The sequence below is a fragment of the Podarcis tiliguerta genome, assembly GCF_965153285.1.
Source record: "Podarcis tiliguerta genome assembly, chromosome: 5".
NCBI lineage: Eukaryota > Metazoa > Chordata > Lepidosauria > Squamata > Lacertidae > Podarcis > Podarcis tiliguerta.
The window spans coordinates 47,144,683-47,157,032 of NC_139538.1; the positions used below are offsets into that span (position 1 = coordinate 47,144,683).

The 12,350-nt window shown below is 38.4% G+C and overlaps 1 protein-coding gene across 12 annotated transcripts in view; it reads left to right on the top strand.

Moving 5' to 3' along the window:
* RBM20 (RNA binding motif protein 20) overlaps positions 1-12,350 on the top strand; it is a gene marked incomplete at its 5' end in the record, with an annotated part of 108,939 nt that overhangs the window by 74,021 nt on the left and 22,568 nt on the right. For 10 of the 12 annotated variants that reach the window (XM_083441697.1, XM_083441695.1, XM_083441686.1 and 7 more), the window contains 3 exons: positions 7,656-8,793; positions 11,091-11,152; positions 11,829-11,920. In XM_083441697.1, coding sequence (XP_083297823.1) covers positions 7,656-8,793; positions 11,091-11,152; positions 11,829-11,920 — 1,292 coding nt within the window. Of the gene's footprint in view, positions 1-4,582; positions 4,628-4,708; positions 5,147-7,655; positions 8,794-11,090; positions 11,153-11,828; positions 11,921-12,350 lie in introns of those variants that run through there. The other 2 variants (XM_083441694.1, XM_083441693.1) reach the window with 2 other exon arrangements.

Consider the following 12,350-nt stretch of genomic DNA (forward strand, 5'->3'; position numbering starts at 1 on the left):
AAATTCCCTCTAGGCAAATTCACTTTGCTCATTTGTTTTGTTTCCCCCGAGACACCAGAACTTTTAACAGCAATCGAAATCCTGTCAGCTTTTAAAAACTTTGTTAATAGTACAGTGGTACCTCGGGTTAAGTAATTCGTTCCGGAGGTCCGTTCTTAACCTGAAACTGTTCTTAACCTGAAGCACCACTTTAGCTAATGGGGCCTCCTGCTGCTGCCGCGCCGCCAGAGCACGATTTCTGTTCTCATCCTGAAGCAAAATTCTTAACCTGAAGCACTATTTCTGGGTTAGTGGAGTCTGTAACCAGAAGCGTATGTAACCTGAAGTACCACTGTATTGCTGTTTGTATTTTATTGTGCCAGCATAATAGAGTTCATTTTCCAGGAGCAAAGACTACACATAGGATAAACAGTTAAGGTTATTGCAGCTCATTGAGTTTGGCAGTGCAAGGATTCCGCCATCAGGCACCCTACCTGCTGGCAAATGCAACCCCTACCCCCTTACTAGCACAGTGCTGATAAGAACGCCTGGCATATTGGGTCCACTCCTCTATAAGCAACCTGTGAACCTGGAGATATAGCTGGCATGCCAGACCCTGAGCTGGACCTGGACTAAGAAGCAAAATGGCAGGATAGCTTAAGAGGATCTCCATTGGGGACCAGGGTTTGCACCCCAACTTAAAAAAGGTAAAGGTAAAGGTACCCCTGCCCGTATGGGCCAGTCGTGTCGGACTCTCTGGTTGCGTGCCCATCTCGCTTAAGAGGCCAGGGGCCAGCGCTGTCCGAAGACACTTCCGGGTCACGTGGCCAGCGTGACAAGCTGCATCTGGCGAGCCAGCACAGCACACAGATATATATTTTTCCCAATACCTTCCTTGTAAGGAATAAAGTTAAAACTGTATAATGGGACCAAAATCATAGAGCGATTTACTCTATTATTGTTAAAGAACAAATCATAGTCATGCATAGAGGAGGAAAAAAGCCCACAGCCTGCAATGCAGAGCCAATCACAACTGTGGGTAAGATTCCTTATAGCAATATCCACAGTCAGGTAGTAGGGAGAATGGGTAGGGAAGCCAGTGACTTATCATCTGTCATTTTGAATGAATGAGGCATCCCACATATCCAAAATACTAAGATCTGTGTTAACCTAAAACAACAGCACCCTAATAATCATAAGAATAGGATGGTCTGGATTAAGTGTAGTATTTCCACAGTTGGCACCGTATCAGCATCATTCACTGGCTAGGAAGTAGACTTTGCTCAGAGAGAGGAAAAAATGAGATGCTGCCAATTTTTGAAGTGGTGTGTTGAATAGATAGCATGTTGTTAAAATTAGTGCTATGTCCATGATAGTTAAACATTACCATCTGCGTTAGCCAGCGGATTTATGTACAAGTACTTCATACAGTGTTAACTGCCATCACCTCCTAATCCTTATTGTGGAACTACTTTTGAGTTTACCTTTCAGACCCTTCCGTGCAGAAATATGTACAAGTTTAGCGTTATAGCCTGTCACTGGTTTGGGAATCTGATTAGACTCCCTGTGAAAATTCCCAACACACCTGCTGATAGTGAATTATTGGATGTAGGGCTTGATTCCCATTCATTCATTTTATATACCGCCCTTCATCACAAAATCTCTGGGACATTCACATCATAAAAGACAAGGTAAAAACACAAGTAAATAGTTAAAACTATAACCCCTCCCCTTCCCACAAGCACATTTAAAAGGCTGTAGAATATAAATCAGCCAAAAGCCTGATTCCTCTGATCCCTTCTTCATATTTGTTTAAAGCAGAGCTTTTAATGTTGGTGACATACTTTTTAGACATGCATCATTTCATGACACAGTAATTCAGTTTTGCATCATTTCTCAACACAGTAATTTTACTAGCAAACTGGAGGTTAAACTAACCCCTTTCCAGTCCAAGGACAAGCAACATAGCTACACACTGCAGCCAACACACTAGCGTGTTGTGGCACACAGTTTGGAAAGCTCTGGTTTAAAGGGGTAAATAATTAAATGCAATGTGTACTATCTTAGTTACAGTGTGGTTTGCAAGACAACTAGGTTGCAGACTAATTTAATATTCTGTTACCTAATGGTCAGCCCACCAGTTGAAGTCAATCATTCTACAAATGTTATTCAAAGATGTTTTGTTTCTAAAAATAGAAATATAGTTTTTTAAAGCACATGCACAACTACTTAATTTGCTATTTATTTTGGCTTGGAATAAGCAATCATCAGATTATTTGAATATTTGAAGGGGCATATTTTCTGCTTAGCTTTTCATCACTTTCACAGAAGGGATTACTTTACTAATCCAGAGATCTAGATTACTTACCATAAACAACTATAGGTTCTTGAATGTTAATGGCGACAGAAGTGGTGGAGTGACTCAGCTGCACTGGTTGTGTGTTATGTATCAAAAGAAATACATCCACAATTTTCCAAAATGCAATTAGTTGTTTATTTAATAAATTTATATCCCACCTTTCTCTTAAATTGGGATTCAAAGTGGCTTACAACATTTTAAAATATAAAATAAATAAACAACATTATAAAATACAAAATAATAAAAACTAGCTAAAAGCAATAATTAAAACATATCCAAACACATTTAGAATGAGCAATTAAAAACAGATTCCCCTAACAGCAGCCCTAGTGATCAGCATCATCTGCACCTTAATTTTCAAAGGTTTGTCTGAATTAAAAGGTCTTAAGCTGCCAGCAGATGGATAACAAAGAGGGAGCTCCATATTCATATTCCATATTCATAAAACCTTTTATTGGCATTACATACAACATCCAAAACAAAACAAATCAAATCAATACAGAATTACGACTTTTCCAGTGGCACAAAACATTTGCTAAAAGAAAGGAGGCAGAGCAGTCTGTCGTCACATCTCTTGGTCTCCAGGGAGATCAGACATCTGCAGTGGAAAGAGGGAGCTAGTCTAACCTCCTGGGAGGAAATGCCACAATATGGGAGCAGCCACAGAAAAGGCTGTCTCTTGTGCTTCTATGATTGATGCATCCAAGAGAAGTTGCTCACCCAAGGATCTTAGCAGGTTTGTATAGGGAAATACAATCTTTCAGGTAGTTTGGGCTCAAGCCATATTGATTTTTCATATTTTTAGTATTTTGAAAAATGGTTGCGTCAATATTAATCATGATGATGACAGAATGAAAATGGCAATAGACAAATATAAGCCTGAAATAATACTAATCACAAAATGTTCATTTCAGCAGGCTTACTTTAAATCCAGCCTTTCTCATCTCTCCAGATTCCTATCCACTTCCCTCTTGCAGTTTTCTGTATGACATATTGTTCAATTTTTCCACAACTAATGTGAGCTACAAGGAGGTGAAACAAACACCCCAAGGAAATCCCCTTCCTGTCCTGCTGCTACCCATCTCTCAATAGTCTGATCTAGGCCTTTTGCTAAGTAGTCTAAGTCTAACCTTAAACTTCGTACCTGTTACAGACTAAAATGTATTTCCCCACCTCATGCATTTTTTTAAAAAAGAATCTGTGTTGTCTGTGCTGGGGTCTTCTTTTATATATCGAACAAAGACTAGTCCCATAAAATAGCTTCCACACTTGGAGGGACAGCAAAAAAGCAAAATAAAATAAAATTCAGCCTCTCAAGGCTGTGGCACAAGGCCATTACATAGGAAACAAGCAAAAACAAACCCTTCCTAGTTAGGGAATTCCAAAGTCTGGGTGCTGCAAAGGTCACTTGTACTCTAAAACAGCTGCACAAAGCAACCCAAACATTTTGCCACAGGGACACAACCTCACCTTCTGTTCTGCTACTAAGCAGACTCGTATTTGCTTTAGCAACTGAAGCTGATCTTCACACTATCCTTACCCGCTGAGTTGTTCATTTTGCTCCTGTAATGAAATTTTGGTATTCTAAAACAATGTCCTTAGGGATGGATCAGCCCTCTCAGATTAACTGGTTTATTTATTTATGGTGTGGAAAGCCCCTGGTGCATTCAAGACTTACTATGACAGCATGCAGAAGAGATGAATGATTTTACTGTATCTCTCAGGTGCCCATTCCATGAATCTCACAGATAGTAGAAAGTTTTAGACTGCCACTGCAGCTGTTGAACTAGTCTGAGTTGTGCCTGCTACTGCATGCACTTTCGTTTGGTCAAATTAAAGAAACATTATTTGCTCTTCTAAAATAGTAAGGAATTGAAAGGTAATTCAAACTCACTTTTAAAATTGAAATTACTATTTCATGTTCATTAACACACATTTGAGTCAAGTTGCCTAAAAAACATTTGGTATGATTAGCAGAATATGGATAAGGAATAAAACAATAGTTGTAATTGTTGTGATACCCACATAGCAAAGTATAAAATGTAGCATTCCAGATGCCAGCTACACAGTCTATCTTTCATAGCATATAATTCGGCATGAGTGTGCCTAATTCTCTAGTAGGAGTAATGACATGCATGGGAGTTTCCGATCATATCACATATGTTGGGACGCTAAGGTTTGGTACATAATGGCTTGAATCTTGTAAAGCTGAGCAGTCTCAAATCTTGACATTAGTTTTTATAGGTTGGGTGGGTTGATGGGAGAAAGCCTTGGCCCAAGCAGAAACAAGTTGGTGTTTATGAATGTGAAGTATCTTATTTGTATCTACCATTCGTAAGCAAGTCTTAAGGTTAAACTCTCATGAAATCAGTTGAAATGCTAAGCGGTGGGGTGTCTGTGAAAGGAAGATATTATTTTTTAAATAAATAAATAAAGTGAAGCCAGTTATTTAGAGCATGTTCAACTGATACAAAGTTGCATAACTGCATTATAAATCATTTGTACCAACTTGAGTTTTTATTTTTTTATTTTTCTGGCAATAAATATGCCCTCTTTCTAGTCCAGATTTTGTATGTTGGGTGTGAAATATTCCTTTCCTCATAATCACGTCCTTTTCCAGTGTGGTGCTATTTAATTGGTTCATTGCTCATCAGTGAAGCTCCTTTCTACACCAGCTCCCTTTACCACTGTTAAGCCATTATTCTTCCAGTTGGTATTCTTCAATCAGTTGAAAGCAGAATTGAAATTGCAGTTCCATATGAGACATTGCACTGTATTACCCATAGGACAGCTCATGTTTTCTCAGAAGTCCCATTCAGTACAAATTGTGTTTAGGAGTTCAACTTTCAATCATCAATAGTTCAATACTTTTTTAAGCAGCTGCTTTCTTTTTCCGGGCACTGCCATTATTGAAATTTGTTGTTTCAATTAGCTGATTTCTTAACTGGTTCCTTACCATGCCTGAAGTTGACCTTTTAATTATTTCCCTAGAAACAGATTTCTAGTTTTTCATCATCTGTGAAGGGGTAAAGGGGACAGTGGGATAGCAAGGATGAAGGCCTAATGGCTACGTCCTCTCTTCACTATAGAATTCTGAAAGAGATAAGTGCCATATCTGAGTGAAGATCTGGCAATCCTGTTTAGTAAATGGTTTAAATTTTCATCTGCCAGTATTAATGATAGCAGAAGAAGTGCAGATGAAGAAAGACAGGAAAGTTACAATCAAATTTGCTTTTGAAATCCACATTTGGTTGTTTGGCTCATCATTCTTGTTCTTTTCAGCATTATAAGTAGTGTAACTAATTGTGGAAACGGAGAACAACCATTTGAAGCATGCTGATTATTTATGGCACAAGTCAATGAGGCAGTTAACAGTGTAAAATCCAACAAACAATGTTGCAGATATGAAAAGCAGCTGTACTCATTCCTCTGCATCTAACTGCCGTCGTTTGAACAATAGAATGTATTGCTCACAGAGTGTAACTTACAATAATAGTATAAGCTAGATATCTTGGATTTGGAGATATGTAACTTGGTTGGAATGACAAAGGATAGTCATTTGTGTTCCATCAGTTCCTCACTTGGCACTCAACTGCTATCAATTTCCCCTCCAAAATATGTCAGATCAGCTTCCTATTTTAAATGAAACACACACATAAATGTTATATTGTGAATTCTTTGTATACTTTGAGTAAATTTTCCCTACAAATATGCATTTCATGTGAACAATAATTAAACTAATAAAGTTGGTTAAAATAAACATCTGTTTGTAAATAACTTTTGCCAGAAAGCCATTCCTATTCTATATGCTTATAGTAATTACAGTAATAGCAAACAATGAAACAATTTGCCGTGCCTATATTTTCAAGGGACGCATTCTCAGTCCCTTGAACCCCAGTTGACCAATAATCCTAAACCAGAAGCCCATCTCCAAAATGCCCTTGGGTGGGGAGGGTTAGTGAAGAGTGGTTAGTAGTTACATTCTTGGGGGAAAAAACATTATCATGTTTCTAATCTAGTAGTCAATGGACGTGTTTACTAGCTGTTTTAAGGATGAATATGATTTTATGCTTTTAATTTACTCTATTGTATATTTGGCTGTGATTTGTAAACTGCTCTGGGATTTTTAAAAGTAAGAGTGGTGTGTGAATTAGTCTAATAAGCAAATGCTGATCCTTCAAAGCCCTAAGGCATAATCCTAAACACGATTGCCTATAGTTGAAGGGCTAAAGGACTTGGCAGAAGCCTCACTGGACTGGCAGAACACCTGATACATCACTGCCATTGCAGATAATACTGGCAGAACATCTCAGATACACCACTGGAACATGCTGTTGGGCAGGTTGCCTGAAACAGGGAAACAGTCATGTGAGTTGCACATGGTTGGCACAGGGAAGGACGCTTGCCCCTTCAGTCCACAGCCATGCCTTAATCAATGGCACTTTACACTAGCCCTGGATTATAGAATACAGTAATAGAATTGTAGAGTTGGGAGGAACCCCAAACATCATCTAGTCCAACACTCAGCAGTGCTAAAACTAAAGCTCTATATTTGCTGTCTGTCGTTTTAACAGCGTTTTTGTAATTTTTGTCATGTGTATTTCCCCTTCCTGCCTGAACATACATTGGAAACAGTGACACTTCTGCTTGTGCAGTAGCAATGAATATCTGGTACCTTAAGAAACTAGGAAGCTGCCTTCTTCTGAGTCATACCATTGACCCATTTAGCTTAATATTTCTGGGACTGATGGGACTTGTAGTCATAGCTGTCAACTTTTCCCTTTTCTTGCGAGGAATCCTATTCGGAATAAGGGAATTTCTCTTTAAAAAAGGGAAAAGTTGACAGCTATGCTTGTAGTCCAACAACATCTGGAGGACACCAGGTTGGTGAAAGCTGACTTGCACTGACCGGCTTCTTATTTTGGGCAAATTTAATTTTCACTGGCTTATTTGTTACAAGGAAAGCACCCTTCTATTAACTGCTCAGTAATGGGCTTATAAGAAAACCCACTGGATTCAATGAAGTCCTTCCATTGACCTTCACATAGTTTTTTGGCTTGGGTCCCAAATGAACATAAGCCTCTTTTTAAATCTTTGAAACACTGATCTGCCTTTAGCATCATAACTGAAATGAATATAGTTCCAGACACATTAGGGGACGGGCTGGGTTAATAGTATGTCATAAATCACTTTCCTTCCTTCCAGGGGTTTAGCAAGGATAGATATCATGGGTAGCATCTTACCACTTAGTCATGGTGACAAGGGTCTACTGTTAAATTACTAATTTAAACTAAAACTATTGCCTGTTGTTTTGCAGTGCTGCCAAGCTTCTGGACAAGAATCTGTTCTCTGTCAGCACCCCGAATCCTCTGCTTCCTTCTCCTGCAGGTCTTCAGCTTGCTCAGCTGCAAGCCCAGCTTACCCTGCACAGGCTAAAATTGGCTCAGACAGCAGTCACCAACAACACAGCAGCTGCAACTGTCCTGAATCAAGTTCTCTCCAAAGTGGCCATGTCTCAGCCTCTGTTCAACCAATTAAGACATCCATCCATGTTTAACACTCCTCAGGGACATGTTGGGGGGCCTGGAGTTACCAACTCTAGATTCCCACCTGGTGGAATACATTTTCCAGCACAAAACCCCGCTTTGGCAGTACCGAGTGGAACTCTGGGGCCTGTAAATAACCTTCAAAATCAAAACCCAAATGCTGTTGTCATAAATCCTTTTGGAGGTGTAATATCTCAGACAGCTGGACAACAGGCTGTAGTTATGGGACTAAATAAGTCTGGCATCTCCTCTGCTACAGGTGGATTTTATGACTATGGTAAACAAGTATTTCCCTCTGATGCGGAACAGTGCAGCCAGCATGGCTTTGTGACCACTGCGTCTCATTCAGTCCCAACTTCTTCTGGAGTTGGAACCTATGATGGTCATTTTGGTAAGCATGACAACCATCCAGGATTTCAGAAAGACTTTTATGGAGTGAGTTCTAAAGGCCAGCATACAGCTGGTGTACAGACTTTGACTTTTGCTGCTGATCCACATAATTCTCATCAGATTATAAATCAAAAAGGCGAGGCGGGTTCTGTAATACATGAAACAGAAACAAAGCAGTGGGAAAATCCTTCTACTTTTCCTAGCCAAAATAAGCCTGACACCATGCCCAATGCCAGCATGTGGCCATCAACAAGTGCCCCATATGAAATAAGAAACGATCTCTACAACCCTGAAGAACCAACGCCTGACACAAAGTTCAGTGCTGGCGCTCCACTTCCTTTCAGCAGAACCAAAAGCAGTAAGCAGAATTTCAGCAACTCACGAATGAGACAGAAGCAGGAAGCAGATTTGTCAGTGAGACCTCTTCAGTCTCATGAGCTAAATGACTTTCATAGTATAGCACCTGTTTGCTTCCCTCACATCTGCACCTTATGCGATAAGAAGGTCTTTGATCTAAAGGTACGTCTTGGGGAGAACTGGACATCTTTCTAGTACTTGGAAGTGTGTTTCATTAAATTAACTCCAAGGCATTCCTGGTATAAGTTGTGTAACTGTTGAGTTTATTAGTTTTTTTTAGTCTGTGTATTTGTGGGTTGTTACATGGGTCTTACAAGTTTACTCAAGAGCAGACCCACTGAAATGAATGACCACTACTATGTTGTGTCCATTCATTTCAGTAGGTTTCTCTGAGTAAAACTTTGTTTAATATCACCCAAAGGCTACAGTCCTAAGAAGATTTAGCCATTAAAATTAGCGGGGCTTGCTTCAAGCTAAATATGCTTTAAAATATTCTGTTAGTTGTACACTGAGGAAATTTATTATACACACAGATGGATTATAAATGTAGAACTTTCCTTATATCTGAAGCACTTTGGGGAGAAGAGCTCTAGTATTTCAATGATTTGTCAGACTGCTTCACGAAGAGCAGGTATTAAAATAGTAGATAAATTAATCACGATTCTGCAATAGCTAGGTTCTGCTCTCATCCAGTTGTCACAAGGAAGGCCATGTTATTTTATTTTACAAGATGGCTGTTTTTGTGAAATGATGAACTTCCTCCATAAGAAAATATTAATACTAATGGAGTTACATTTCTGGTGCTGGGAAAAGTGTATCCTTTAGAACAAAACTTGGTAAGAGAAATGTCTGTCCTAACTTAGCTTCTTATCTTGCCATGGTACTGTAGTAATCTACCAGCTTCTGGTACCAGTTCCTTATCCTCAGGTGATATGTATTTGGAGCCTCATTCATATTTGTAAGTGATTTATATCAGATTGTTCCCCAGTATGGTGAGAAATAAACTGTTTTTAATGTTGTAACCTTCCGTGATACCTTAAGGTGATGGATAGGTAAGAAATTAATATTATTATCATCAATAAATACATAATTTGACATGTTAAGAAAAGAATCACATCTCAGGGTTGATATATTTTTCATCTTTGTTGTCAATAACTCCTCTTATTGGAAATTTTGGTAAATGAACAAAGATTTTTTTGCTTTGTTTTTAAATGTCACATACATTGAAATAAATATATTTTTAAAACATTTGTGGGCACTCAAAGTATATTCAGCACTTCAGAAATTTTCGCTACATTGCTTTTACTCAGCCTTCCTTATATGTCCTTTTAAAAAACAGAAATATTGCAGTCAGGAGATTTCTTGTCACCCGGCTTTTTTGGTTCTTGTATTTTGCAATTAAAAACAAGAAGCCTGAGTACCAGTTCTGCTGTACTGTAGGGCACTGTGCAGATAGGCATGGAGGAGGAATTTATCTGGTTTGCTCTTTTACAGTTGCTCAACCTGATCTAGTGCTCCTAATTTGCTTGTGGATAAGAATGTAACTCCCAGTCTGACTATACACTTCTTCAGATGCAGTTGAAATGCAGTTTCACTGCACAGAAATATGCATGAAAGCAATATATTATGTGACACAAAATGTTCATTTTACAAATGAATACATTGAAAATTGTGCAGTTTATGTTAAAAGCGTGTACAAAATACACACCATTTAAATGTAGACTTCTTGTGTATTCTTTCAAAAAGTAAGCATAAAATGAATTAATGATTGAATGATGTTTGCACCTTGCTGTCCATTAGTTGCTGTATTTGTTAATTGTATGTCTACCCTGAGGTATTAACTGCTGTTTTAATTCATACTGTAAGTTTAATGTATTCTCTATTGTCCACCACCTTGTGATTTCAAATGAAATAAATAAATAAGAAAATGGGACAGAATGAACCTACAACTGAGCACCAGCAAGACTGAAGTGGGATGGATTTAGGTGGATCAGTCAGTCCCTTTGTGCAGATATGGCTCCTTCACATACAAAACCCCCTTCCGCAGTAGGGGTTCAGAAAACGTCCAGTCCTGTTTCAGTGTTCCTCCAGTGATACTGCTGTAAATGGGATGAGCAATTCCAGCAGCTGTTGGAACAGCTTAATTCAGCCACAGTAGAGTCACTGGAAGGAGCACAGCAGTAGGGCTTGACAGTTTGTGGACTCCAGCTATGGCTAGGAATTTATGGGCCTGGATACTTGCATAGTGCATGTTTGCAGAGTTTAAGTAGGTCAGATTTGTTTCATCTGGAGTAATTTCATGTCAAATTTTGGAATAGTATGGGATTTTCTACAAAAACAAAAATCCCCGGAAACTTCTAATACAGCCATTCATATGGCCTATTATAACAAATGCTGCTGCATGTGTTTTCTTCTATTTTCCCACAATTTTATTATATTTTCTCACTATTTTTACGTAGGACTGGGATCAGCATATTAAAGGAAATCTTCACATTCAAAAATGCATTGCTTTCTCAGAGAAGTGAGTGTTAAGTAAAGAAACAATTTTGTGCCTGCTTTGTGACTTATATTACTGTTTTATTTAGTTTCTTGTACAAGCTTCTTGAATTAAAGTTGTGATCTAATCATAAAACATGTTAACCATAAATACTGTGTGGATGTAAATTCTAGTAATGAACACAGGAACCTTTTGCAAATGAATGTATGTGTTTCGAATCTTCTACAGACAATGCATGCATGACAAATGATATCAAGATGTAGACTAGAGTACCGAGGTCCAATTATTTGTCTTGCAAAACAACTATATTGCAAGACAGATGTATTTGCACACATACTGCTGTTCTTACTGGAAGCAGAAGGAATGCATGCTATCTCCAGATACAATTTCCATCTGAAACCCATAGCTTCACACTGGCTTATGCTATTTTTGACAATCCTAACCATTATTTTGCCACTCCCACTTCATTTGCATGCTTGATCCTTATGGGTTGACATTCTTGAGGAGGCTGCAGCGAAACCAATAGTGCAAATGCCCTACAAAGCAGTCCTAATACGTCAGTGATGTAATGTCCCTGGAATAACAGAATAATTTCTGGTAGTGAGCAGGGGAGTTTCTGTGATAACTCTGAGTATTTAGGCCAAGATCTTTTCCAGTTTTCCTACTGTGTTGCTGAATGTCAACCTTTGTTTCTTTTTAGTTCCAACATACGGTGTGTGCTAAGTTCAGCAGAAGGAATGCTGCACTCTTCTCCAAATAACACATCTGCATTTAATCTTTCTGGTTCCGAAGGTAAATTACAATATCAAAAATATATATAATTAAAAGTGCACTCCTATATATGTCTACTCAGAAGTAAGACCTTTTGAGTTGAACAAGACTTACTCCTGGTAAGTGAGCATAGGATTGCATCCTTAACCTTTTTTTAGTTGGCATACAGTTGCAGCAAGCAGGGTTACGTTTAATTGTATGTTTATTCACACATGACATAATATTAGCTATACGTTAATGTATTTGTGTTCCAAGTTTTTTTTAAAAAAAGCTTTATGCGATAATGTAGCATTATGCAATAATATATAAAGAAAGAACAAATATACTGTATTTTTGGATGTATTTATAACTGTTCTGATTGAACCCATCCAGACATTTTTGATAGCAAATGAACTAGATCATCTGTCCAGGCGGCCAACTATCATCCAAATCATGCATACAGCCAAAGGAG